Here is a 25,350-nt window from a genome sequence, read left to right as displayed (position 1 = left end):
GAAGTGGCACACACTCAAATCTAGACTCTTTGTTCAGGGAAAAGTGACATAGCTTGATTTGGCGAGCATATATAAACTATGGATATGGCATGCTTACTACTTGTTGTGTTTGTATACATATAGAATTTTTCATCATTGCCCTATGTTTCAGGCTTAAATTACATGCTTCTGTTTTCGTTATAAAATTGGGATTACAATTATTTCCTGAAGACATTCATATTAATAAGTGCACTCTTTAAACAGAGGAATGGTAGTTTTAGAAAATATGAGGGAATGAGATCCAGAACATTTATGTTACTTCTTTAATCCTGATGTTTTAAGTCACTGGTTTTCAACATGTGGCACCTGGTCCTCAGGCTCACTTGGAAACTTGTTAGCAATGCAAAATGTGGGACCCCATTCTAGATTCCGGAGGGTGGAGTTCAGCAATGTGTTTTAATAGCCTTCCAGGTCATTCTTGTGTCTATGAAAGTTTGAGAATCACTGCTCTCATGGATTAAATTCTGCTGGTTAGAATGCTGGTTTGAATTCCACTCTTGTATTTGTGAAAAGCGAAATGCAACTCAGTTCCCCACTGAAAAGGTAAATTAATTTCTCTTGTTGGTTGTATTAATTCAGAGACCTAATATATAGTTACAGTAGAATTTCATATAACTAAAGGTAAAGCTGGAAAAAACGTTAACTAACATCTTTGGAAGTTAGTTTCCACTTCATTGAAAGTAGGAATAGGTCTAAATTTTAAGGACTTTTTCAGCTTCCGAATGATGTTTTTTAGATTTGCTAAAAAGACAGTAACTACCAGTTATGTAACCTGTATCCATTCATAAAAATATAAACTAACATTCACATTTTAAAAACCTGAATTTACTTTATTCTTTTTTTCTACCTAGAAATGTCTAATATATCAGCATCATCAGAAAGCACTGAACTGTACTAGCCCTAATCATTGTCTCCTGGAAACTTGTAACAGTTCTAATTTCAGTTTGCTGCTTCTTTCCCTCAAAATAACACTTCATTTAAAAAAGAAAATTTCACATTTTGAAATGAAATACCTTTTGCCTCAAAGTATATAGAAGAAACTCTTAGGTACACTTAATATATTATTTGGAAATTATTTAGAAATACTGATCCATACCAGACTAAACTGGGGATGTTTTCCTTATATTTAAGGAATATACAGCATTACTTAACCCTATCTAATTTATAAAAATTTATGTAGTTGGTTGAATTTTATAATAAGTGATAGCTTTGCCCTCTTTTATGCTTATATCAATGTGGGAATGAATTTTTAACTTTTCCTGCCAAAAGTAATAAAAGGGATGGCAAATAATACTATAAAATAAATTGAATTTATGTCAACAATTAGAGATTTAAAAGGTTTATGCTTTTCCCTGCCAAGACATTTATCTGTCATCTTTCTTTTTAAATGCAAACTATAATAACAAAATACGAAATATATTTTACCACATGCCAATATTTCTTCCTCCTGAATTTCTCTCTTGAGCAATTTCACAGCATGTTTTTTGAAGAGAAAATATTTGACTTGTAGGGAGAAATGGAAATCTGAGCTTAGATGTATAAGGAAGAAAAGTGCCATATTAGGAAATATGGATATGTTTACATGCATGTGGGGATAAGATTTGAATCACTCTGAAATATGACAGTTTGATAACGCTATGATATATTTGTACTTAAATTCCATCATCAAGTTAAAATTTTACTTGTAGAATTGCTTCATCAACCTTTTAGTGAGGAAATAGTTGAAATGTTTTGGCAGTTTAATATCTTAATATTCCACTGAATGCTTAAAGTCACATCTTTACACTTTGGAAAGTGCGGTATTTCCACAAATTAGGGGGATTTTAACAAATGTCTATTCAGTACAGCAAATGCTCTCCAAATATCCCCAGTATCTTTTTCAGATACTATATTTTGTTTCTCTAAACTGTCATGTGGTGTAATGTTTAAAATATCCTCTGTATCTAATTTTTTTAAAATTAAAGTTTATTGGGGTAACAATTATTAGTTACATAGATTTCATATAAGTTTTTTAATTAAAGTTTATTGGGGTGACAATTATTATTAAAGTTACATAGATTTCAGGTAACTTTAATAATATATAACAAATCTGTAATAAATCATCTATATCTCATTGTATGTTCACCACATGCATATAATTTTTATAATAATTTACAGTTTTGATGTACTTACAAATCTCTGTTGTAGATGCATTGTAGGCATCATAGCAGTGCTATTAGATACTCATTAATGCTTCCTCTTTACAGATGAGAAAACACACAATTATTCCTGGTGTGCACTTTTAGTGTCAGCCTTCCATTATGGTTTGAGGGTGTGTAAACTGAGCATATGGCCCATTATCTCTGTCCTTGACTGTCAGTTATAGATTCCGGGCATTACCCAGGTACTTCATATGTTATTTTAGCACTCACAAGAATTTGTCTCCAGAGGTATCACTGTTGTCATTTAAAATGAGGAAAGTAGAGGTCAAAGATAGTTAGCATGGGGGAGAAGTCTGGTAGGTGGTTAATAAAGCTCATACACTTAGGTCAGGCTACCTAGGATTTGCTCTAGCTTATACCGCTTAAAGCTCTGTGTCTCTGGGGAAGAGTCTTAACCTACCTAAGTCTCAGTTTCCTAATATACTGAAAGGACAATAATTTCCAGTCTCATATGTCTATTATGAATATTAAATGAGATATAACACATGGAAAGGGCTTGGCATACAAAGTGTGTTCAGTACGTATCACATCTTATTACTAAGGAAATTATTTAAGGCCACTCAGATACTGCTAACAAGTAGCGCTGGTGACAGTGCTCCAGGTCACTGTCTTACTCGTCTATTGCTTTGTTATCAAGGCAAGAAATGTATGTGTGACAGTGAGTAGTGTTAATACAGCTTCTCGTAATTCTAAGAAGGGGGAGGTGGTGGGTATGAGATCAAGAAGGAGAGGACAAACTTCATGGAAGGCAAAAATTACGTAGTTTGAGTCAAGAGGCCAAGACATAAGATAGATTTTCCAAAAAACTCACATTGGTATTTTTTTTAGATGAGGATGGAAAGGGAGTCACCCTTCTGGACTCATTTACTTAAATTGTTTTACTGAATATTAACCTTAAACATGAAGGCAACAGAAATATTTCTTTATTTTGGGAAAAAACCTTCAGTGATCCTTTCCCAAAATGCAGTTGTCACTTTTCCTACTTAAGCAGTAGTTATACATATTACATATTATCTTTCCAACATTTAGAATTGTAAGCAGTATTGTTTAGAAAGTTTGTTCTTTTTTATTTTTTTTCCCTCTCTTTCAAGTTCCTGAAATACTTTAATTAAATCCCATCCTGGTACTGAATATTTTTGACATTCTTTTCTAGTCCTTTATTTCCATAGCTTATATGCCCTACTTAATGGCAGTCTGTCTAATGTCTAATTACATTGGCTAATATCCCCAGTACAAGGCCAGAAACAAATTGTAAATTGCTTTGAGATGAATGGTCTCTTTCATTTCTTATTCAGCTTCTCAGTGGTTGATTAACTCTAGTTGGAACTGACATCAATTGCATTGATCAAAAATTAATTTTGAAAGGTTCCTAATAAGATCATTTAGAGATTTTAAGTTCGACACTGTTAATGTCTATTCATTTTCAAGATTACTTTGCTCCTTTCAAAATGTAAAGGTTTTGATATTGCTGTTGTTTCAGTAGCAAATCTTATTCATATTTGGTATAACTCTTAAATAGTGCCTCATACTGGAGATTTTGGAAAAGTAGTGGAGTGTGGTTAACCCTGACCTTGTAAGGTTTTATTGCGTTCAAGCAGATTTGGCCATTAGAAAGCAAGCAGCAACAACGAAACAACAGAATAGAAAGGGAGAAAAGGACTTTCTCTCTTCTGGTTTTCAAAGAGAAAAGGTTAAGCATTTCATTTGGTCATGGTTAACTTGGTTAGATCAATTAATTTACCTCAAACTATTTTTTGGCCTAAGGAAATCTGTTCTCTGGCCTGTTGCAATTGTTATACTCAGAGGCCAAGCTTTTGTCCTCTACTTTCAGAGATAGGTTTTCAAGTTCTGCAGAGGCAAGAATATCGCATAAGAGTCCAGTGTGACACATGCAATTGACGATTTACCACAATGTACACTTCAAACATGAACATGTTTTATATGTGGTGCTTTGTTCAAACTCAGAGAAAATTTGGTTATTCGTAAGTCTCCAGTTTGCCCCCAAACCCCATTATCTTTCTCACATAAATCTAATGAAATAACTCTTAAGAATAATGTCAAAGTCAGTTTTGTTTAGTGGTTTCTCTCATTTAAATATCACAAGTTAAAAAAAAGATCAGAAAGATAATATAATTGTATCTAAAAGGTTATATTTTATAACCAGGCAAGCCATTAGCTATGGGAAATGTGGCTAATCATTAAAGCTACCATTTATTGAACTACTCTTGAGCTGCTATATGTCAGGAGCTTCACATGTATTCACATTATTCTTCACAACAGTCCTGCAGGATGGTTTATTTGTTTGTTTCAGTTACCACTTGACATACGAGTATTAGGAAACAGCCATAAGAGCTCACACATTTATTAAGTGGTAGAGCTAAGATTCGAACTTATTTCTGTCAGATCCCAATATTCAAATGCTTTTACATAAGATAATATTGAGAGTGCTTGGTAGAATTCTCAGTAAATGACAGCTATTATTTCTTTTCTGCTGTGTTGCCTCCTAGACTACTAGTATACACACACACGCACACACACATACACATGCACGATGAGTGAGAGACATGGAAGGGGAGGAGACAGGAGAGATGGCATTACAACATGCTCCTTCCAGCAGTAAGCATCCCACCCACCATGCTGTCAGCCTTTCCTTCATATGTATTATCCACAAGCAGTTAGAAGATAGAAATGAAGGAGAAGCCACTTTACAAGATGTCTAACATCTAGGAATAAATATAAAAATTAATGTGTGTATCTTTTTTGTGGATAACCTGAAAACACTAGTGGGACCAAAAGTACAAATTTGAACAAATGGAAAAACACACATATACTTAGATAGAATTATTCACCATCATAAAGATGTTAATTCTCCATGAATTAACTTATAAATTTAACATGAACCTAGTAATAATACTACTAACAATTTTTTACCTTACAACTGGACAAAAGGATTCTAAACTTAATGGAAGTATATTTCTTAATAAAGCATTTGGTTGATTCTTTCTCCCCACCACGACTAATTGACTGATACTTATATAACTATGTATAGATATTAAAATTTTTTTATAGGTTATGTGCTGAGGAAACTTATTCTCGTAAATAAGTAGATAGGAGTGGGAGGAGTGTTTATAGCAGCGCCATGCAATTCTTTGAAACTTTTAAGTTATATGCCAAAAATCATATAGTGGACTGATCAAAAATTGTTTTAGGAATCTGTCAGCTGAATTGGAAGTCACCTGTTGGCATAGGATCATTAGTCATTATAGTGCTAGTAGACACCCATGTTTCAAATTGTTTTTTTGTTTGGTGTACACAGATTTCCCAACAAAGACGATTTAAATTGCTTATTTTTAAACCTATCTACTGTATCAGTTTTTCCTTTTTTTTCCCCCTGTAGTTGCATTAAAATCCTCCCCAGCTGACAGAAATGAGGTCCAGGATAACTGCGGAACAAAATTCGGAGAAGGCCTGAACTTGCAAGAAGGAGAATTCTTATTACAGGTAAATTTTAGTAAAGATGTAATGCCTTATAATTAGGATAATTGTAAATGGAGAATTAGTCAATCGGTCTTTTAATTACTTCCAGTTTATTTAGAATTAGAACTCACCCAGTGTTTCATGCCACTTTTGTCTGCACTGCGATAGTGGTGTAATGCTACACTCCATGGGTGTGCGGTATGTCTGTGTTTGTGAGGTGTGATCATTTTAACCATTTTAAAGAAAAGACTTTTTAGCAATAAAAGTAACAGCCTTAATTGAAGTAAATATTTATGAATGGCAATATGGTTATTTAGTCACATTACTAATTTTGTAACTTCTTTCCTTGTAGGCTCTGAATGGCTTTGTGTTGGTTGTCACTATAGATGCTTTGGTCTTCTATGCTTCTTCTACTATACAAGATTACCTGGGATTTCAGCAGGTAAATATATTTTTCTTAGGTTAAAAATATTGCTTTTAAAAATTAACTTTGTTTTTTATGTATGTTATATTTTAAGGACACAATTGATTATATGTATATATAAAGTTTCAATTAAAATATATGCAATAGAATAAAAATTATCTTTTTAGCTAATATATTTTTATGCTATTAATAATTTACTACATTGTAATTTCCTTAAATGTGTATGAGATTTATGGATATCGTGTGTCTTCTTTCACTTATTAAGGAACTCTTACATAAAAGACGATCAGGTTAGGGGTGGATAGGGCTTGGATGGAGGCAGGCAAGAGGATATTTGCCATCTAATTCGTGTGGCTATTGTAGGACATATGACAACTATGAAATGAATGAGGTGATATAGAAAGGTACAAGCAAAATACACTGGCTTATACCTTTAATTCTGATTTATGCATATTGTGGAAGCTTTCCTGAAGGAAATGGTATTTAAGCTAACCTAAAGAATGTGTAGGATTCAGGTGGGTGGACAGTTGTGGAGGAAACAGGGAAGAAAAGTCGGAAGGTACTATAAGCAGTAGACTGGAAGTCCTTAAAGGAGGCGAACATGTCTGGTTTGTTTAATGTTATTGAATGAATAGTGCATAAGTGGCGTGGTCAGTAAGGTGTTTGGCATATTTGAGGAGCAAGAACATCAGACGTGATGTGAAGACAGTTTGTAAGTACACTTGGAAGCCAGCTATCCTTATGTATCAGTAGTTCCTAATCTCTGATGTGCGTAAGACTCACTTGAAGAACTTGATAAAACTTCATAAGATGTTTGCACCTCAACCCCAGGTATTCTGGGGAAATGAATTTGCATTTCCTACAAGGTGATGTCAAAGCTGCTGGTTTGACTAGTGCCTTTTACACTGTTGTATGAACTGAAGCTTAATCTGGGGTAGGTACACAGTGGAGGTCACTGCAGGTTTTCGTTAAAGGGGTGCATATGCTCTCATCTGTGTTTCAGATGAAAACTCTGGCAATTGTGTAATGGCTGGCCCAGAGATGGTTTAACGCTAGACAGTCAAGTTTGTGGGGAGGTTTCTCTAGATAGCTGAGGTAGGGGCATCTGGCTGCTTACTGCTACAGTTTCTGAAGATACTCCTGAAGATAATTTTGCTGACCCAGACTTAGAATTGCTTTCAGCCTTTTTAAACTTTAAAGAAAATATACTAATATCTATAGGAAAGCCTTTTTGAAAGTTAATTACCTAATTATCTTAATTATTATTTAATAATGTGATTCCTATAACAGTTAAGAAATCAGAGATTAGCTATTTCCCAGTCTATGTTTTTTTTCTCATTGTACACGTAGCCTAGATATTCTTTAAGAAAACATTCACGTCTGACATGGGTGGTGGTTTAGGGACCATTTAACTGCAAGTTGTAACTCATTACTGGGTAATGAAGTTGATCGAGCGGGTCGGGTCACCGTTAACCAATTTTTTTAGTAGCTTAGAATAGACTAAAATAGAACACAAAGTATTATCACATATGAAGTGTTTTGTGAAACTTCTTTCCATCTGTGTATATGCACACACATGTGATGAATGGAAAATATATTTATTACCATGAGTTACAGTAAAAAATAGTTAGAAAAATGCTGGTGTGAAGGGCAAAGGTCTTGGCAATGTAGTAAATGCTGAGAGGCAGGAGGGAAAGGAAGGAGTCTGATCTGGTAAAGGTATCATCCCCTACTCTTAGGGAGTCTACTTTGAGTCATCTACTAATCTAACGAAAGCCATTAGAGAACAGTGAAAAAAGTACATAGCGAATACTATTAAGCTTAGAGAGAAGTCAAAGGCAACTAACTGGGTGTTCAGATAAGGTTTCATGGAAGAAGTAGGATTTAAAAGGTCAATAAGGGATAAAAAATAAACAGAACTTGATATGTTATGATTAAGGAATGGGGAGGTGATTTATTTGACTGAAAAACATAGGGCAATGATGGCAAATACCTTGTGGCTTACCCATTACAGTGCTCATCTCTTTCTAGCGTTTCCTATCTTGTATCTTGTTTTTAAAAAGTTAGTACTTTTTGTTTTCTTGTATCTTTTTTCCTTAGTCTGATGTCATACATCAGAGTGTATATGAACTTATCCATACTGAAGACCGAGCTGAATTTCAGCGTCAGCTACACTGGGCATTAACCCCTTCGCAGTGTACAGACTCTGCACAAAGTATTGATGGTAAGAATGTTTCTCAAAAGATAGTTTTAGTGTTTTTAACATAACTGTGGAAGGAGGCAGATAATCTTTAGGGGCATAGAATTCCATGGTAAAGGTAGGAAAGACGTGGAAAGCCGCGTGTGTGTAGTTGAAGGCCAGAGCCAGGTCCCAAAGAGGCTGATCTCAGGAATGTTTTGTGTTTTTCACTCCAAAAAAATGAATATTTTATTATTTATTTGGTTTAATTTTATTTATGTCATTTCATTTATTTTGCTATTTTATTTGATTATATAATTTGATATTAATCAAAAATGAATAAATCTAAGGAATATTTTGACAGATGATAGCCATTGATGACTTTCAAGTGAGAAAGTAGTAATATATTTAAAAAAAATAATTCATACTATTGTGAAAGATTTGAAGGAATGTACTAGGTTGATACCAGAATGTGTGTAAATTGTTCTGTTTAAAAGACACAAAATGAAAAAGCAAACTAATATATACAACTTTAAAAAAAATTTTCTCAATGAAAACTGTTTTCAGAAGTCCGTGAAAATGTTAAAAAGAAAAAAATGGTATTAGAAAATGTGGAAATTGTTGACACTGATAGGTCAATAGAAATAAAAACAAAACTAGGTAAAAGTGATATTCAGTAAGTTTTAATTTCTTTTCAATAGGTTTTTTTCTGAAAGTGATTATCTTTTTGTATTCAGACTCCATTTTACACATTAACACAAATTTCAGCTATCTGGATAGAACACTTAATTCTACAGCAAAATGGAAAGTAAATCTGAATTGCTATTATTTCCACAGAAACTAATGGCCTCCCACAGCCAGCAGTCTATTATAACCCAGACCAGCTTCCTCCCGAAAACTCTTCTTTTATGGAAAGGTGCTTCATATGCCGACTAAGGTGTCTGCTGGATAATTCTTCTGGTTTTCTGGTAAGGTGCAAAATCTTATGATCGTGGTAAAGGCATCATTTCTTACTTTTAGGGAGTCTACTCCCTATGTAGAAAATAAAAAAGAAAGATAAATGAAACCAATTTTCTTTGGTTTTAAAAATTTATCAAATAATTTGATAAAGGAAAGTAACTTTTTAAATCATTATTTCAGATTTTTGAATATTTCCTATAACTGGAAAACCCTATCCTTTAGGATGCAATTAGAAAGATTGAAATAACATAGAACCTTGTATCTTACCTACTTTCAGTACTTTTTAGGTACGTGATTGAGAACTATGTAGCCCTTCTTTAATAGCAGAATGCTTACCCTCTTCTGATTTAATGCCAGCTAGATAGAAAAATTATGGCTTTTTGTACATGGCTGGAATAACTGCCATATAGAAAAATGGTTGTATATTCATGATTGTAGAATCATCAGTGGTATGAGATGCTGTTGTATAGTCTCCACACCTGCGCAGGGAGAAGTTTAGGCAGGATACTGAGTGCAGGTGGTCCTTCTCTCCATTGTCTGCACCCTTATGGAAGGGTTTTTTTCTCATTCAAAAAAACAAGAAATAAGAAAGGAAACAAAAAGAGTAAGTGTTCAAATAAGCACTAAATAGGTGCTCGTCAGTTCTCAAATTTACATGGGTTTTCTTATGCAGGACTTTTCAGAGCCTTTGCAAAAGGGACATATTATGCTGTGATCCCCAGTGGAGAAGGTCACTGATCCCTTTGTCCTTAAGAGGCCTAGTCCCTCCTAGTTCCCCTTTGAGCTCTTCATCAAATTGTCATATTTGGCTTACTAGGCTGCTTCTCACACATGAAAGGAGCATGAAAATCTTTGTTAAACCCATTTTTCTTGAGTTTTTTATTTAGAAAATAAATGTCAGCATAGCTATGCCAAAGAGTACTCACCCTGTCCCCCCCACCAAATAAGAAAACGATAGTGCGCTCCAGCAGCACAGGAGAAAGAGACTACAAAGCATGTTGTATGCTACTTTTGTGAATTATCAGGACTTTGAAACAGATAATCAGTCAATTCTTAAACATTAGCAAACAGTGATTTTTGTTTGGGTATTTATTTCTGAAGATAATTTTGCTCTCTCAGAGTTAGAATTGCATTGAGATAGTTTTCTTAGTACTAATGAGCAATTAGTATGTATTTTTTGAGATGGATTCTGAGTATAATTGGGTCTTTTCTCCCTTGTGCTGTTATACTGATATTAAAATCATCCCTGGGCCTTTTTAATACTATTTTAAACAACTAAATTGATAACGTTCATGCTCAAATTGTCTTCATTCCTCTGTCTTCTAAAATTCTTTATCTCTAATAGAGCTCTGCATTCTTTGTGATTTCATGATGATTTCATTTTAGTGTTTAATAAAGTTGTATGTTATCTCTATATAAAAGATTACCATGAACTATGAAATATGCAGTGTATATTTGACAGTATGTACTTCATGAATTTATCCTATTCACTTAGTCAGGAACTATATATTGAGTGTGCACTGTGCAAGGAGCTGTGCTCAGTATGAATGATGGGGCAGTATAACCTTAAAAAATGGTACAGGTACTCTTGTTGGGACCATTAAAAAGCCAGGAGTGGTTCACGTATCAGCCACTGTAGGACAGTTCTCAGACTGCCTTTTGGGGGAGTTTTCATAGTCTTCCTGTGGAGTATGAAAGAAAGTAGCAGTTGTCTGCCTCAGGAACTTTTATGGAATTATCAAGAACCCTGGATGTGGCCCTGACTGAGCCTTTTAAAAAGGAATGATTTTAAACTGTTATTTTTAATGCACTGTTTTTGTTTTTTTAAGGCAATGAATTTCCAAGGGAGGTTAAAGTATCTTCATGGCCAGAACAAGAAAGGGAAAGATGGATCAATACTTCCCCCTCAGTTAGCTTTGTTTGCGATTGCTACCCCACTTCAACCACCATCCATTCTTGAAATCCGAACCAAAAATTTCATCTTTAGAACAAAACACAAACTAGACTTTACACCTACTGGTTGTGATGCCAAGTAAGTAAAAGTTTTTCAGTTTTATTTCATCAAATGTATATATGTTGTAGCAGTAAATCTCTTTTAGCATATAAAACATAGTGTAGATTAATAATAGTGTGTATTATATTAGCAACATTACTTCATAGTCTTTCAGTATACCCTTTTAAAATAAAACAATTTCATCGGGTTTTCAAATCGTCTTTCTATTTTACAATTTTTTTTTACAATACTTTCCCCAATTTCTGTATCATAATGATGGTATATTAGTAAGATTAAATATCCTAATGATATTTATTGTTGGTTTGTTTTACATTTTTAAATTGTACAAACTTTATTTGATGTTTAGCCCTAGAAGTTTAGTAATGTTCAGAAATTATGGAGTATGATATTAAGTATTCATATCATATCAAAACATCTCATTGCATTTCTCCTTTCTAACATGGAAACACAGAAAGGTTTGAAACCCTGCTCCTCAAAAATGGAGCATAAACATTCTAGATTTTTATTAAAGATTGTTTTTTCTATATAATCAACCCTGTTAGATTTATCTTTAGCCATAATAACTGTCATGGTCTTTATTCAGGAGAATAAAATAGTCTAAAACTGAAATTTGTAGCCATGAGGAAAAGAGAACAGTTACATAGAAGTCTACCTGCTAATGTAAAATTCTGAATGTCAGGGAAAACACATTGCAGAAAATAGCATATAATCAATGAACTTATGTTGGTTAATTTGTTAAATTTTAATTTCATTCTTATTTTACTTTTTTTTTTAACAGGGGAAAAATTGTTTTAGGCTATACTGAAGCAGAGCTGTGTATGAGAGGATCAGGATATCAGTTTATTCATGCTGCTGATATGCTTTATTGTGCGGAGTACCATATCCGGAGTAAGTTCCTTATGAACATGTCTGAAAAGATGGCATAGACTCTAGTACACGTTTCAACTTATTACATAATACAGTTACATAATACATTTTTTAAGGATACTTATTACATAATACAGTTTTTAAGGAAATTGGAGACACTCTACTTAGTATCATACCATTGTAATTAACCTGAGTTACACTCCACTCATTAACTGTTCTACAGCTACTACACAGGAATACAGTAGTTTAATTATTATAAAAATGACCATTTTGTCCCATGTTTTGCACAGGAATTTTTTAATAGCATTAATTCATAAATCTATGTTAATATCGATTATACTTTAAAATTTTAGGGTAAAATATTAAGCTATTGGAAACATTCCCTACTTAAAATCAAAATAATTTTTATCTTCTTACCCCACAACTATACTCTGTATAATTTCATGTGTTCCTAGAATTGTGTTGCTTAATCCTCACTTTAACCTTTTGAATAATAGTTTGAAATAGGAAAAAAGAACAACTCTGAAGAACTGTTTTCATTCATTTTAATATACTGTGTTTAAAAGTTGTCAAGATATTTATCATCTTTGATGATCAATGCATTATGTTTGGAAATATGTCGGGGAGGGGTGGTCTTTGTTTCAGAGAGATCTTCCTTAATATGTTGATTTTAAGGTTTGATATTTTTTAAATTTTATTTTATTTTAGTGATTAAGACCGGAGAGAGTGGCATGGTAGTGTTCAGGCTTCTTACCAAAGACAATCGGTGGACCTGGGTCCAGTCTAATGCACGCTTGGTTTATAAAAATGGAAGACCAGATTATATCATTGCAACCCAGAGACCTCTAACGTAAGCACAAAGAGTTAGAACGATTTTATTTTAATAACACTTAGGTTTATAAATCCTTTTACATGAAAACTTAAAAACAAATTCTAAGAAAATTTACTCTCTTAGAGTAAACTGCAAATAAAAATTGAGCAGTTAAGATAATATGTAAAGAAGGCATATTGAGAAAATAGAATTGACAGACTTTATTGAACAACTGAATAGGTAGAGCTATGGAAAGAGAATAAAGAAAACTCCAGGGTTTTATCCTGGGCGTATGCAGGAAAGATGAAAAGTTAGTGCCATCTGTAAAATAAAAATATAACAATGCTTTGTTTAGCATATGTTTTCTAAGCAAGCAGTGGTTTTTAAATTTTCTTACATATTCTGGAAATGAATATTTTGTTAAATAGTTGCATTGTAAATTTTTTTCTACTCTAGAGAATTGATTTTCGTATGTGGCTTAAATTAAGGTAATGATCAAGATCAATTATTTTCTCTTATGCCTGTTAAAGCCCTATAATATTTATGAAGCAGTGCCTCTAGCCATAACTTCTAGTTCCATAAAGTTTTATGTTTATATTTTATGTTGTAGTAGGAAATTTTTGCATGGGGAAATCATAAACATACCAAATTATCCATGATGAGTGCATCAATGGATTAGGATGCATTTTCAGGTTAAAATGAAACCTTATCCAATTTTTTAAGTTGGCAAAATAATAGATAAGTATATCCAATTGACCGGTAACATTTATTGAAAAGTCCATCTTTTCCCCCCTGGACTACATTTTGATCAGGTGACTGTGGTACTGTTTCTGGACTTTGTTAAGTTTCAATGTCTGGTTTATTTTTGCACTAACAGACATTGTCTTAATTACTCTGTATAGAATAAGTCTTCATATCTGAGCATATGCCCTCCATTTTGTGTGTTTAGGATTTTTTTTTTGTGTTCTCCTTCAAGATTACTTTGGCTCTTCTGGACCCGTTTACATTTCCACATACATTTTAGAAGTCAGTTGTCAAATCCCACTAGAAAGTTATATTTTACAGTGTAATCCCAACATCCCAAATCTATATATCGGATTACAGTGAAACTGTATAGCTCTTTTTGGGAGAATTAACATCTTTACAATACTTTAATCTCCCAAGCCATGTATGTATGTATGTACATATGCTTATGGGTATATGGTTAAGTCTTTATCTCAGTAATGGGTTGTATTTGTCTTACATGAGTCTTGTACATCTTTTATTCCTAGATATTTGATGTTTTGTGATGCTGTTTTAAATGCTGTGTATATATTTACACACATATATGATTTTCATATGGTCAATTATGCCAGTTTTTTCCTGTGTAACTTCTGGTTTTATGTTTTATTTTGACATGCCTCTGTTTTTATATTTGGATCTTTATTCCAATGGAATTTATTTTTTTCTGCAGTATGTCAGGTAGGGGCGTTAGTAACCTGAGTTTGAAAGTAGTAACTACTGTTTTTGGACAAATTTGTCTGAACAATTTTATGGCACCAGTAACGAGAAAAATTTGTCAAAATAGTGTGTGTTCCCTGCTGTCAATCACAGTGCATTTGCTTACTGTTTTTCATTAGTATTTTGTTTTGAAATGTTTATGATACAACTTACTCGATGCAGACTTTCTTATATGTGATTTTAGAGATGAAGAAGGAGCAGAACATTTACGAAAACGAAATATGAAGTTGCCTTTTATGTTTACCAGTGGAGAAGCTGTGTTGTATGAGATAGCCAACCCCTTTCCTCCCGTGATGGATCCCTTACCAGCAAGGACTAAAAGTGGAAAAGACTGTGCTCCCAAAGCGCCTCTAACTAAGGATTCTCTCCATCCCAGTTCCCTCCTGAGTGCCATAATGACACAAGATGAGTCTGTTTATCTCTGTCCTGCTTCAAGTAGTAGTACACCTTTTGAAACAAACTTTTTTGATGAACCCATGGTCACAGGCAATAGTTGGCAAGACAGTATTGCACCAGTGGGAAGTGATATCCTGAAACATGAGCCAATTGGTCAGTCTCAGGAAATGAACCCAACCCACTCTGAAGGCCATGGAGGACTCTTCCTAGATAGTAAAAATAATGACTTGTACGGCATTATGAAACACCTAGGCATTGATTTTGAAGATATCAAACACATGCAGCAGAATGAGGAATTTTTCAGAACCGACTTTTCTGGTGAGGATGACTTCAGAGACATTGACATAACAGATGAAATCCTGACTTTTGTCCAGGATTCCTTAAATAAGTCTGCCTTCGTGTGTTCAGGTTACCAACAGCAACAAGCCCCAGCTCTGGACTCAAGCTGCATGGTCCAGGAGCACCTACAGTTGGAACAGCAGCAGCTACCGCACCATCAAAAGCACATAGCGGGGGAGCAGCTGCAGCTGTGCCAGAAAATGAAGCATATGCAAGTTAATGGCATGTTTGCAAATTGGAACCCTAACCAATCTGTGCCTTTTAGTTGTCCTCAGCAAGACCTGCAACAGTATAACGTCTTCTCAGACTTACCTGGGACCAGTCAAGAGTTTCCCTACAAATCTGAGATTGATACTGTGCCTTATACACAGAACTTTATTCCCTGTAATCAGCCTGTGTTACCCCAGCATTCCAAGGGGACACAGTTAGACTTTCCCATAGGGAATTTTGAACCATCCTTATACCCCACTACTACTTCTAATTTAGAAGATTTTGTCCCATGTTTACAAGTTCCTGAAAGCCAAAAGCATGGGCTAAATCCACCGTCGACCCTTGTAACTCCGCAGACCTGTTATGCTGGGGCCATGTCCATGTACCAGTGTCAGCCCGAACCCCAGCAGAGCCATGCACCTCCGATGCAGTACAATCCAACAGTCCCAGGCCCACAGGCGTTTTTAAACAAGGTAAGGGTTTTATCAACCGCATAAACCCTCTCAGTGATTCTTCATACATTGTAAACATACAAGTTACATATTATTTATGTCAATGATGGATTTTAATCTATTAACATTCATATCAAAGAACATTTCTAATTAGGTCTGTGACTATTTTTTTTTAAGAAGCCAGTACTTTTCCAGTATGTTACTAATAATACAAGTCCACCATATTTACCTGAATTGTAAAGGAGAAAGAAACAAGGGCTAAAGTAACATGAATATGTCCTTCAGCCACCAGGTGGAATTAGTTAAAAGTAATTGTTTAGAATAGTGATTTTGGTTTATCTTTCTTAATTCTTTAAAAACTATATATATGGCCTTTTAGAAATTTAAACTTCAAAAATATATTTGAAGTTTTAAAAATAATTTTCTCAAAGCTCAACTTTTTAAAAACATGGTTGAAATTGGGTTGAAAGCAACGTAAGTATGCTTTGTTTGAATGTCTTTGCCCTAGATGATCCCTAAAATTTAGTCCTAGGCTCCTCAGAATTCTCTGGCAATCCTTCCATTATCTGCTGGATCCTCCTTTTATCCTTTAAGGTGAAATTTTTTTCCTGGTGTTCTTAAGAAAGCGGTAATTCAGCTGGCTTTCTCTCATGGGACACAAGCTTGATATTGTAATTTTATTGTTTAAATGCTTAAATAATCACTTAAAAAAGTTAACATAATGATGATATCTGTTCCCTGTGGCCACCCAGGAATATAACATGTTTGCATTTATGCCTTTCCATTAGAAAATATTTAGTTCATTTTGAAGTATATTTAATAGTGTAGTTTTGAAGAAAATCAAGGTCATTGGCCTCTATTTAAAAGTGTTACTTGGATATTTTATCCGAAATTGTTTTTTTCTGGCTTTTTTCATACATGTGGTTTGTCTGATTGCAAAATGGCAGTGAAGATTTTTCTTTTACTCATTCCTGACATCCTTTAATTATATTAAAATTTAATATTCAGTTACAGTCTATTTCATGACACTGCCTTGAAGTAAACACGGGTAGGTACCTAAACTCTTACACTCTTGAATAAATTGTAGAGAAGATATTTATGTAATAAGGACACTTTGAACAGGGCTTGAATTAGCACATGGGTTCTTTACAGTGATCCTTCCCACCCTGCTATTTGTGTTACTTCTTTATGAATAATAAGGCTTCTGTAGATCTCCACATCCAGGGCAGCCAATCTACATAAGACTAGTTTCAATTGAGAAGTGCTGTAAGTGTAAAATATACACTGTACACTGATTTTGAAGATTTAATTTAAAAACAATGTAAAATATCTTTTTTTTAATTTCATGTTGAAATGATACATTTTGGCAATCTAAAATTTCACTTTTTAAATGTGGCTACTAGAACAAATTATACATGTGGCTCATTATATTTCTGTTGAACAGTATTGCTCCAGACAATATATTTAAAAAGAAATGCTGGCATATATGATGTTATGACTGATGAGAGTAATTTATCTAAGACCTAACATTCTCTGGGCAAATAATATTACCTTCCATTTGAAAATGTGACAGAGTTGCTGTTCTTTGAAGATCTAGATATGTGGTTTTCACTACTGTATGTTTTGGAGGTTCTTTGAAGTAATCAACATTTTGATTACTGCAGCCTTATTTACATAGGCATGATTTTAATCTGTTTGAAAGTTTCCACAACTCTCGCTAACATTATGAAACCCTACAGAACTATCTCTCTATCCTTCCTTCCTTTTTTTTCCCCAGTAGCAGTTATAGAAACCACACTAATATAATTCTAAGACAGTAAGAAAGAGCATTTTATTTTAATAATTTGATTCTGTAATTAGGACAGTAATTATAGTGGTACTTACTAATTAAAAGTATAGTATAATTAAATAAGTTGTTTTAGGAAATCATACCCATGGTATAATATTTTAGGAATATTAAGAAACCTCTAGCAAATCACAACTGACCACTTTTGGAAAAGTCCTAAGTCATCTGCAGTTCCAATACCAATATAGTAATCGTGACTGCAGTTAAGTCCCCAGGTACCCAGAACTTGACTGAGATGAAATCTAGTCAAAGCAAACTTACTTACACAAAGAATATACAACTGTGATTTATGACTGCTACTCTTACTTACACAAAGAATATACAACTGTGATTTATGACTGCTACTCTTTGATTCATCAGTTCCTACCCACACTAAAGGTAACCCATTGATTAGATATCCTCCTGATGTATGGAATACAAAATCTGAAATGAGACAGTTGTATCACTCATCTGTACCATCTAATGGAGAAACCAAAAGGTTAAATGCAACTAATATATATAGGTGCTCAGTATGTCTTCATTGAATGATTTAAAATTTAGCAGCAGTAAAATAATTTGAAATTTATCGTATAGGGTGAAGATTTTAAAAATACAATACATTCTAATAAGTTGCATTGATATTTTTGTTGCAGTTCCAGGATGGAGTTTTAAATGAAATCTGTCCAGCTGATTTAAATACTATAAATAACACTCAGACTGCCACACAGCTTCAGTCCCTTCATCATCCATCAGAAGCCAGACCTTTCCCTGATTTGACATCCCGTGGATTCCTGTAATTCCAAGCCCAATTTTTACATTGGTTTTTGTTTAAGTTAGTTTGGAAAAGATCACAGAGTTACTAAAACTGTCATGTTGTATCTCAGCATATGTACATGGAGATATTGATGTATGTTGTTCTCACTGTTAATACCAAATCACATTTTTGTTTTTCAAAGAGAAGTTAAAAACATATCAAAATTACATATATTACAGTCGTTAAAAGTTTTTTGCGACAGACTAGTGAGATATCATCCACATCTCACATTCTGAGCATCACAAAATATACAAAACTTATTCAGGGAACTTTATGACTCTCTTGAGAAAATAAAATTTTCTCTATTGGAGTTATTTCTGTCATAATGAAATTGCTTTGAGGTTGCAACTTCTGAATTCTTAGTCCTCCAAATACAAAACTAAACTATTTCCTTATGGTTTTAGCTTCTGCATTTTATCTCAGATGTTAAAATAACTGGTTTGGTGCTTTTATAAAAAGATATTTCAAATGCTTTCCTCCTTCAATGTTAATGTAAGTGCCTCATGGTTTTTTCTACCTATAGCATTGTAGGATGTATATTTTATACAAACTATGCTTTTCTTTTTTAAATTAGTAACATTCTACCTGCAAATATTATTTGTATTTTTTAAATTCAATCATTTTTATTAATCCAGGCATGTTTTAACTGCACTACTCACCCACTTCAGGTAAAGGACAAACAATAATTGGAAAGATAATTATTTATTATATAATCTAGTTGCTTCTAGACTTTAAAATTTGCTATGTGCCTTACGTTGAAGAAATTTATTAAGATAGCACTAAAATTTCAAGTGTGTCCGGAAGAAACAGATACAACACCATGTACCTTTTTGAAAATCGCCACCATGGTATCTGAATGTTGCAATGTGAAAAATCTGCTGTTAAAGGCAACCGTGTTTATAACTTGCAACAAAGAGAAAAATCTGCATTCTTGGGTCATTAGTTAAATTAAAGCACCATTTCAATATATATAAATTCTTTACAAAACTGTTTTAGACCTGTAATTTTTTAAGATATAATATGTTGACTTTATAAATTTCACTTCTTAGACAGTGGAAACTATTTTTTTTCTCATATTTGAGGAGTGTTAAGATAATGTTTAATGCAAAGTATTGTTATGAGTTAAATGGTGCACTGTATACATTATAACGAACAAACTTATTTGTAAAATATTTTCAATATTTCATTTAAAAATAGTCCATGTTATATATGCATATTTGTTTTACATACGTTATCAGTCTTTTTAAGAAATCAAATAATGAACACAACTGCTTTTAAGTTGGGGTTAAGGAAAAGACAACCATTCAGTTCTATTAATTTCAAGTATTAGATTGTTTCTCTGATAGACTGACCTTTGTTATCAATAAGGCAAATTAATTACCCTACTAACTACTGTCCTCAGGTGTTTAAAAGAAGTGCCACCATCTGTCATTCTTTTATTCAACTATGACATCTGAAGGGTGTAAGACATGTTTTGCATGTATTATAAACATTATGGAATCCCAAACTGAGATGTAGTATTAAAATACATTTTCCTTCCTTTTTTTTAATGTACATAAGAGTGGCTTCAGATGGTGATATCTATGTCAGTTCTATATATTTTCAGTAAAAAATTTGACTGTAGAATCGATTTAAGTGTTGAAAACAACAAATTTGTCTAAAACATTTCATAATTTGTTCCAAGCATGAGGAGGTATCATTAAAAATATAGACCAGTGGTTTAGATTAATAATCCATTTTTACATTTAAATCTTTCATTAGAAGTCCTCATATAAACCATTTTGTGAGGGTCTCTCACATATTCTTGGATGAATTGTTTAGTGGAAAATAGACTTTTTAAATTGTGAATATGATGCCAATCAGTTATACACTTATAAAATTTAAAAATTTTAAAGCAATATTGTATATTTTTATCTATATAAAATAATGAAGTTTATCTAAGAATAATAAAATCACATTAAACCAAATACATGTTTGTCTGTATTGCTAAGTGCCAAAGAAAGCTTTGTGTACTGCTATGTTGAGGGATTTATTTTTAGATGATGTGTACTTCTAAGGATCTAGATATATTTGACCTTTTTGTATGCCAGGTTTCTCATACAGTACCTGATGATTTACCAGTGTTCTGATGCATTGTGAGGCTTTTAATGGTTACTATGCACAAACAGTGTTTTTCGGTATTACCGTGTTTCCCCAAAAATAAGACCTAGCCGGATAATCAGCTCTAATGTGCCTTTTGGAGCAAAAATTAATATAAGATCCGGTCTTATACTGTATAAGACCCAGTCTTACAGTAAAATAAGACCCGGTCTTACTATATTATATTGTATAAAACCTAGTCTTATAGTAAAATAACACTGGGTCTTACATTGATTTTTGCTCCAAAGGACGCATTAGAGTTGATTGTCCAGCTAGGTCTTATTTTTTGGGAAATACGGTACTCAATTTTAGATAAATATTTTCATGGCTTTTTGCTTTTCTTCAAAATGTTACTGCTTTACATAGGCCATGCATACGTTTTTGTTTAAAATATAATTTATAATATCCTCACTATTATCCAACAAAATTGTATATTGTATATGGTAATAAAGTAATCACCAAGTATGAAACAATGTTTTAATGTGAATGCTTCTTTCTAGTTCATGCAAAGGAAATTAGTATTTATAGTAAAAGACATTCTATAATGTTCAAGGATATGTTAAATCTGATTCTTACAGAGTTCTGCCCCTGGATATTTCTTACACCATATACAAAAATAAACTCAAAATGGATTGAAGACTTAAATGTTAGACCTGAAACCATAAAACTCCTAAAAGAAAACATAGGCAATAAACTCTTTAACATTGGTCTTAGCATTATCTTTTTGGATATATCTCCTTGAGCAAGGGAAACAAAAAAAAAATAAACAAGTGGGACTATGTTAAACTAAAAAGTTTTTGCACGGTGAAGGAGAACATTAACAAAATGCAAAGAGAACCTACTGAATGGGAGAATATATATTAGCAAATGATACATCAGCTAAGGAGTTAATATCCAAAATATGTAAAGAACTTATACAACTCAACATCAAAAAAACCAGTCCAATTGAAAAATTGGCAGCGGACCTGAAGAGACATTTCTCCAAAGTGGACATACAGATGGCCAAGAGACATGAAAAGATGCTCAACATCACTAATCGTCAGGGAAATGCAAATTAAAACCACAATGAGACATCACCTCACACCTGTCAGAATAACTATCATCAATAAATCAACAAATAAAGGCTAGCAAGGAGGTGGAGAAGAGGGATCCCTGGTACAATATTGCTGGGATTGTAAACTAGTGCAGACACGATGGACAACAGTATGGAGATTCTTCAAAAAATTTAAAATAGAGCTGCCATATGATCCAGTAATTCCACTTCGAAGTATTTGTTCAAAGACAACAAAAATAATTCAAAAAGATACATGCACTCCTACGTTCACTGCAGCGTTACTAATAATTGCCAAGTACCATTGTGACTGCACTAGTTTACAATCCCACCAATATTGTACCAGGGAAATAACCTAAATGTCCATCAATAGATGAATGGATAAAGAAGATGTAATAGATATATAGATATAGATAGATAATATTGATATTATTGAGCAATAAAAAAGGATGAAATCTTTCCATTTGCGACAACATGGATGGACCTACAGGGCAGTATGCTAAGTGATTAAGTCAGAGAAAGACAAATACCATATGATTTCACTTAAACAAATCTATAAAAAATAGATAAAATAGAAACAGACCCACAGATATACAGAACAAGCTGATGGTTACCAAAGGGAAGGGGTTGGGTGGGTAGGAATAAAAAATAAAATTTTTTATACCAAAATCATAGTCTGATGATTGCCATAGTAAGTACTCAATACGTGTCTGCCATTACTATTTCCCCGCGATATCTAAAGAACGTCTTTTCAGTTGGAGGTAAATCTGTACATTGACATCAGTCATTCTGTTTACTGTTCATTTGATGAATATCTTGGTTTTTAGCCTCCAGTTCAATATCTCCTTTCCACTTCGATCTGACATCGTCCTTTTCTATGACCCTTCTAGTCTTGCTTTCGTAACTCCTATACATCAACTGTAATAATGCGTTTTTCCATGCCAGATAAGTACAGCCACACCTCAGTCTTTAAGCAGTTGTAACTCTTACCCCTGTCAAATTGAAGGGTCCTCCTCTAATCACAGCCTTTTTCTACTTTCCCAATCCTTATTCCTTTGTTCAACTAGCTCTTCACCGTCATTGTCACTGCCAGACCACTGAGTGAGTACACATTCATTTTTCATTCCATTAGCCTAGACCTCAGTATCAGGATTTCACCAATAGGTTTGCTTATATTCTGGAATTGCCCACTTTCTTACTGGTAACAGCCAGTCCAATCTGTAGCTCTGACCCAACACTTTTCTGATAAATGATATTGCTAGAAAAAGTGACAAAAGTGAAATAATTGGCCTCACCACAAACTCACCCTTTCTATGGCACCAATATCATCTTCTATTCCTTCTTAGTAAGAGAATCCTAACTTTGGTCACACCGAGGATAAAAAGATTACATTTCCCATTCTCCTTTGTAGCTAGGTTGTAGCTAATATATATTCTGGCCAAATACATGAAAGGAAAACTTCTGGGTGACATTTCCAGAAGTCTGCTTAAAAAGATTGCAGCTGGAAGGGGTGTTTGTTTGTTTTGCCTTCCTGTGTTTCCTTTCTGGCCACTGTATGTGGATCTGACAGAGAATGAATAGCTATCTTGAACCGTAAAGACAGAACAGGATGATCCTGGGTCTCTAATGACTTGGAGCCACCAAACAAACCTTTCTAGCCTACATTTACTGCCTACCTCTGGACTTCTTTATAGAAGAGATAAACAGACGTGACTGAAAATAGTGGAACATAATCTGCAGTTCTCTACCTTTTGACTTTTACATTTCTTTCTGGCAACAGCCCTTTCAAATTTTCCTTATTTCTGCCTTTGTCTTGCACTTCAGTCATTTAATGCATTGGTTGCTTTAGTATATGAGCATAATCCATTATTTTCTAAGGAAAATAAGCTACCACTTCTTTCTTTTCCTGTTTTTATTTTCTTAATGATGTACATTTGAATAGAGTAGCTGGCTTACAATTGCTGTTTTTTCTTCTTACCAATTTCTTAAACCTTAGTCTGAATTTAACTGTTACCAATTTCAGGTGGACATTCTATTAAGGTAAGAAATCTTCTTTCCTTGGTATTTTCTTGCCTTGGTTTCTGTAACACTGGACTCTTCTAATTACTTTCCTGATTTTCAACTATTCTGTCCCTCTCCCTCCAAAACTAGACTTTTGTAAAGGTTCTTTTTGTGTCTGTTTTTCTCCTTCTGTATACCTCTCTGTATAACCTCACCTAATCATATCATTGTGTATAATTATTATGTAGCCTTGACCTTTCCTCTTAGTTCTTGGCCCAGATTTTCAATGGTTTATGTTTTATAATACATGCTATAGGGCATTTGTTAAAATATCCTACCTGTACCTTAAATTGTCTTTGAACAAAACTGAATCAATCATTTTCCCTCCTAAATCTAGTGATTCTTTTATTAATATTTCTTAAAATATCTCCATCCTCATGCTTCTAGAAGCCCAAACCCAAATCCTCATATCTGTCCCTCTCCATTACCACAGTAGTCCATTCCACTGGACAATAAAACCATCATTTGCTTCTCTATTTACAATCTGAGACCCTTTAGGGTTGAAGTTACAGTCAGGAACTCAGCAAGAATGAACCATCAACTCACAACAAGATGAGCCAGACTAGGGGAGAAGAAATTTCTCATTGGTAATAGGAGAGGAGTTTGTAGGAATGACATGGTTGTAGAGATTGAGATTTAGAACTGAATCTGAAATCTGTGCTTTTTAGATTCAGTTTAACAAATTCTGACTGAATATCTATTTTCAAGGTTGTTAATTTTCATTGTCTTTGACGACACCTCTCTTCTTATTTGGACCGTGTAGAAAATCCAGACTAGCTATCTTTGAATGTTGAGTAAGTCATTACACTTAGAAAAGAATGGAGAAGTTTACCTTTTTGTCAAGGACTCTGAAGAGTGTGAGATTTTACCCTATATTCAAGCTACGGAGTTAGACAGCCACAGTTTCATGGATACTGTCAAGATGTAAGACTCCTGGATAAGAGGCAAAGGACAGTTTATTATCACAACAATAGCAGTAGCCAGACTGTCAGCATTTGTACTGATTCCCTACAAGGCAAAACAAACATTTCACATGCAGTTGTAAGACTGGACCCTGAACTTAAGGAAGCCAAATCTTTTATAATGGGCAGTACACATTCCTGAACCATTGCTCTGAAAGGACACACTATCTCTAAGGCCATTGATGAAGCATCCTTGAAACAATCGTTCAGAACAAAAGTGGTCACTGCCTCTGCTCACAAATTAGGTGGAAACACAAAAGGCCTATGGAGAATTGTTTTCAACACTTTCCATGATTGGTCTGCTAGTCTTTCAAGTAAAATTTTCACTCTTATTCTCTTGACTGCTTCCTTGTTCTTGACGGCAGAGACAACTGTTTTTGAGAGGAATAGCATGGGAAACCTAAAAAATTCTCTATCTCCAAATGACATTATTCTGACCTTCCACGGAAATATCTCTGAAACCCTGACTTGAATACTCTGCTGTAAATCCTGGTAAAAGGCAATAATACACCATGGTGTTTAGATTCAGGGTACACTGGGTTTGAACTCTGGCTCTGCTTGTTCCCTTACTAGATGTTTGATCTGGGGAGCTGCTTTAACCTTCCTGTGCTTTAGTTCCCTCCCCTGTA

The 25,350-nt window shown here is 33.8% G+C and overlaps 1 protein-coding gene across 1 annotated transcript in view; it reads left to right on the top strand.

Moving 5' to 3' along the window:
* Positions 1-21,114, top strand: part of AHR (aryl hydrocarbon receptor) — a 40,748-nt gene extending 19,634 nt beyond the window's left edge. The window contains exons 3-11 of the mRNA XM_081079257.1: positions 5,638-5,741; positions 6,070-6,159; positions 8,242-8,365; positions 9,158-9,288; positions 11,110-11,312; positions 12,073-12,182; positions 12,870-13,011; positions 14,657-15,890; positions 18,348-21,114. Of these exons, the coding sequence (XP_080935383.1) occupies positions 5,638-5,741; positions 6,070-6,159; positions 8,242-8,365; positions 9,158-9,288; positions 11,110-11,312; positions 12,073-12,182; positions 12,870-13,011; positions 14,657-15,890; positions 18,348-18,491 (2,282 nt within the window). The 3' untranslated portion in view covers positions 18,492-21,114. The remainder of the gene's footprint in view (positions 1-5,637; positions 5,742-6,069; positions 6,160-8,241; positions 8,366-9,157; positions 9,289-11,109; positions 11,313-12,072; positions 12,183-12,869; positions 13,012-14,656; positions 15,891-18,347) is intronic.
* Positions 21,115-25,350: the final 4,236 nt, after the last annotated feature.

This window comes from Rhinolophus hipposideros (assembly GCF_964194185.1).
Source record: "Rhinolophus hipposideros genome assembly, chromosome: 18".
Classification (NCBI taxonomy): domain Eukaryota; kingdom Metazoa; phylum Chordata; class Mammalia; order Chiroptera; family Rhinolophidae; genus Rhinolophus; species Rhinolophus hipposideros.
This window is presented reverse-complemented; position numbering and strand designations above follow the sequence as displayed.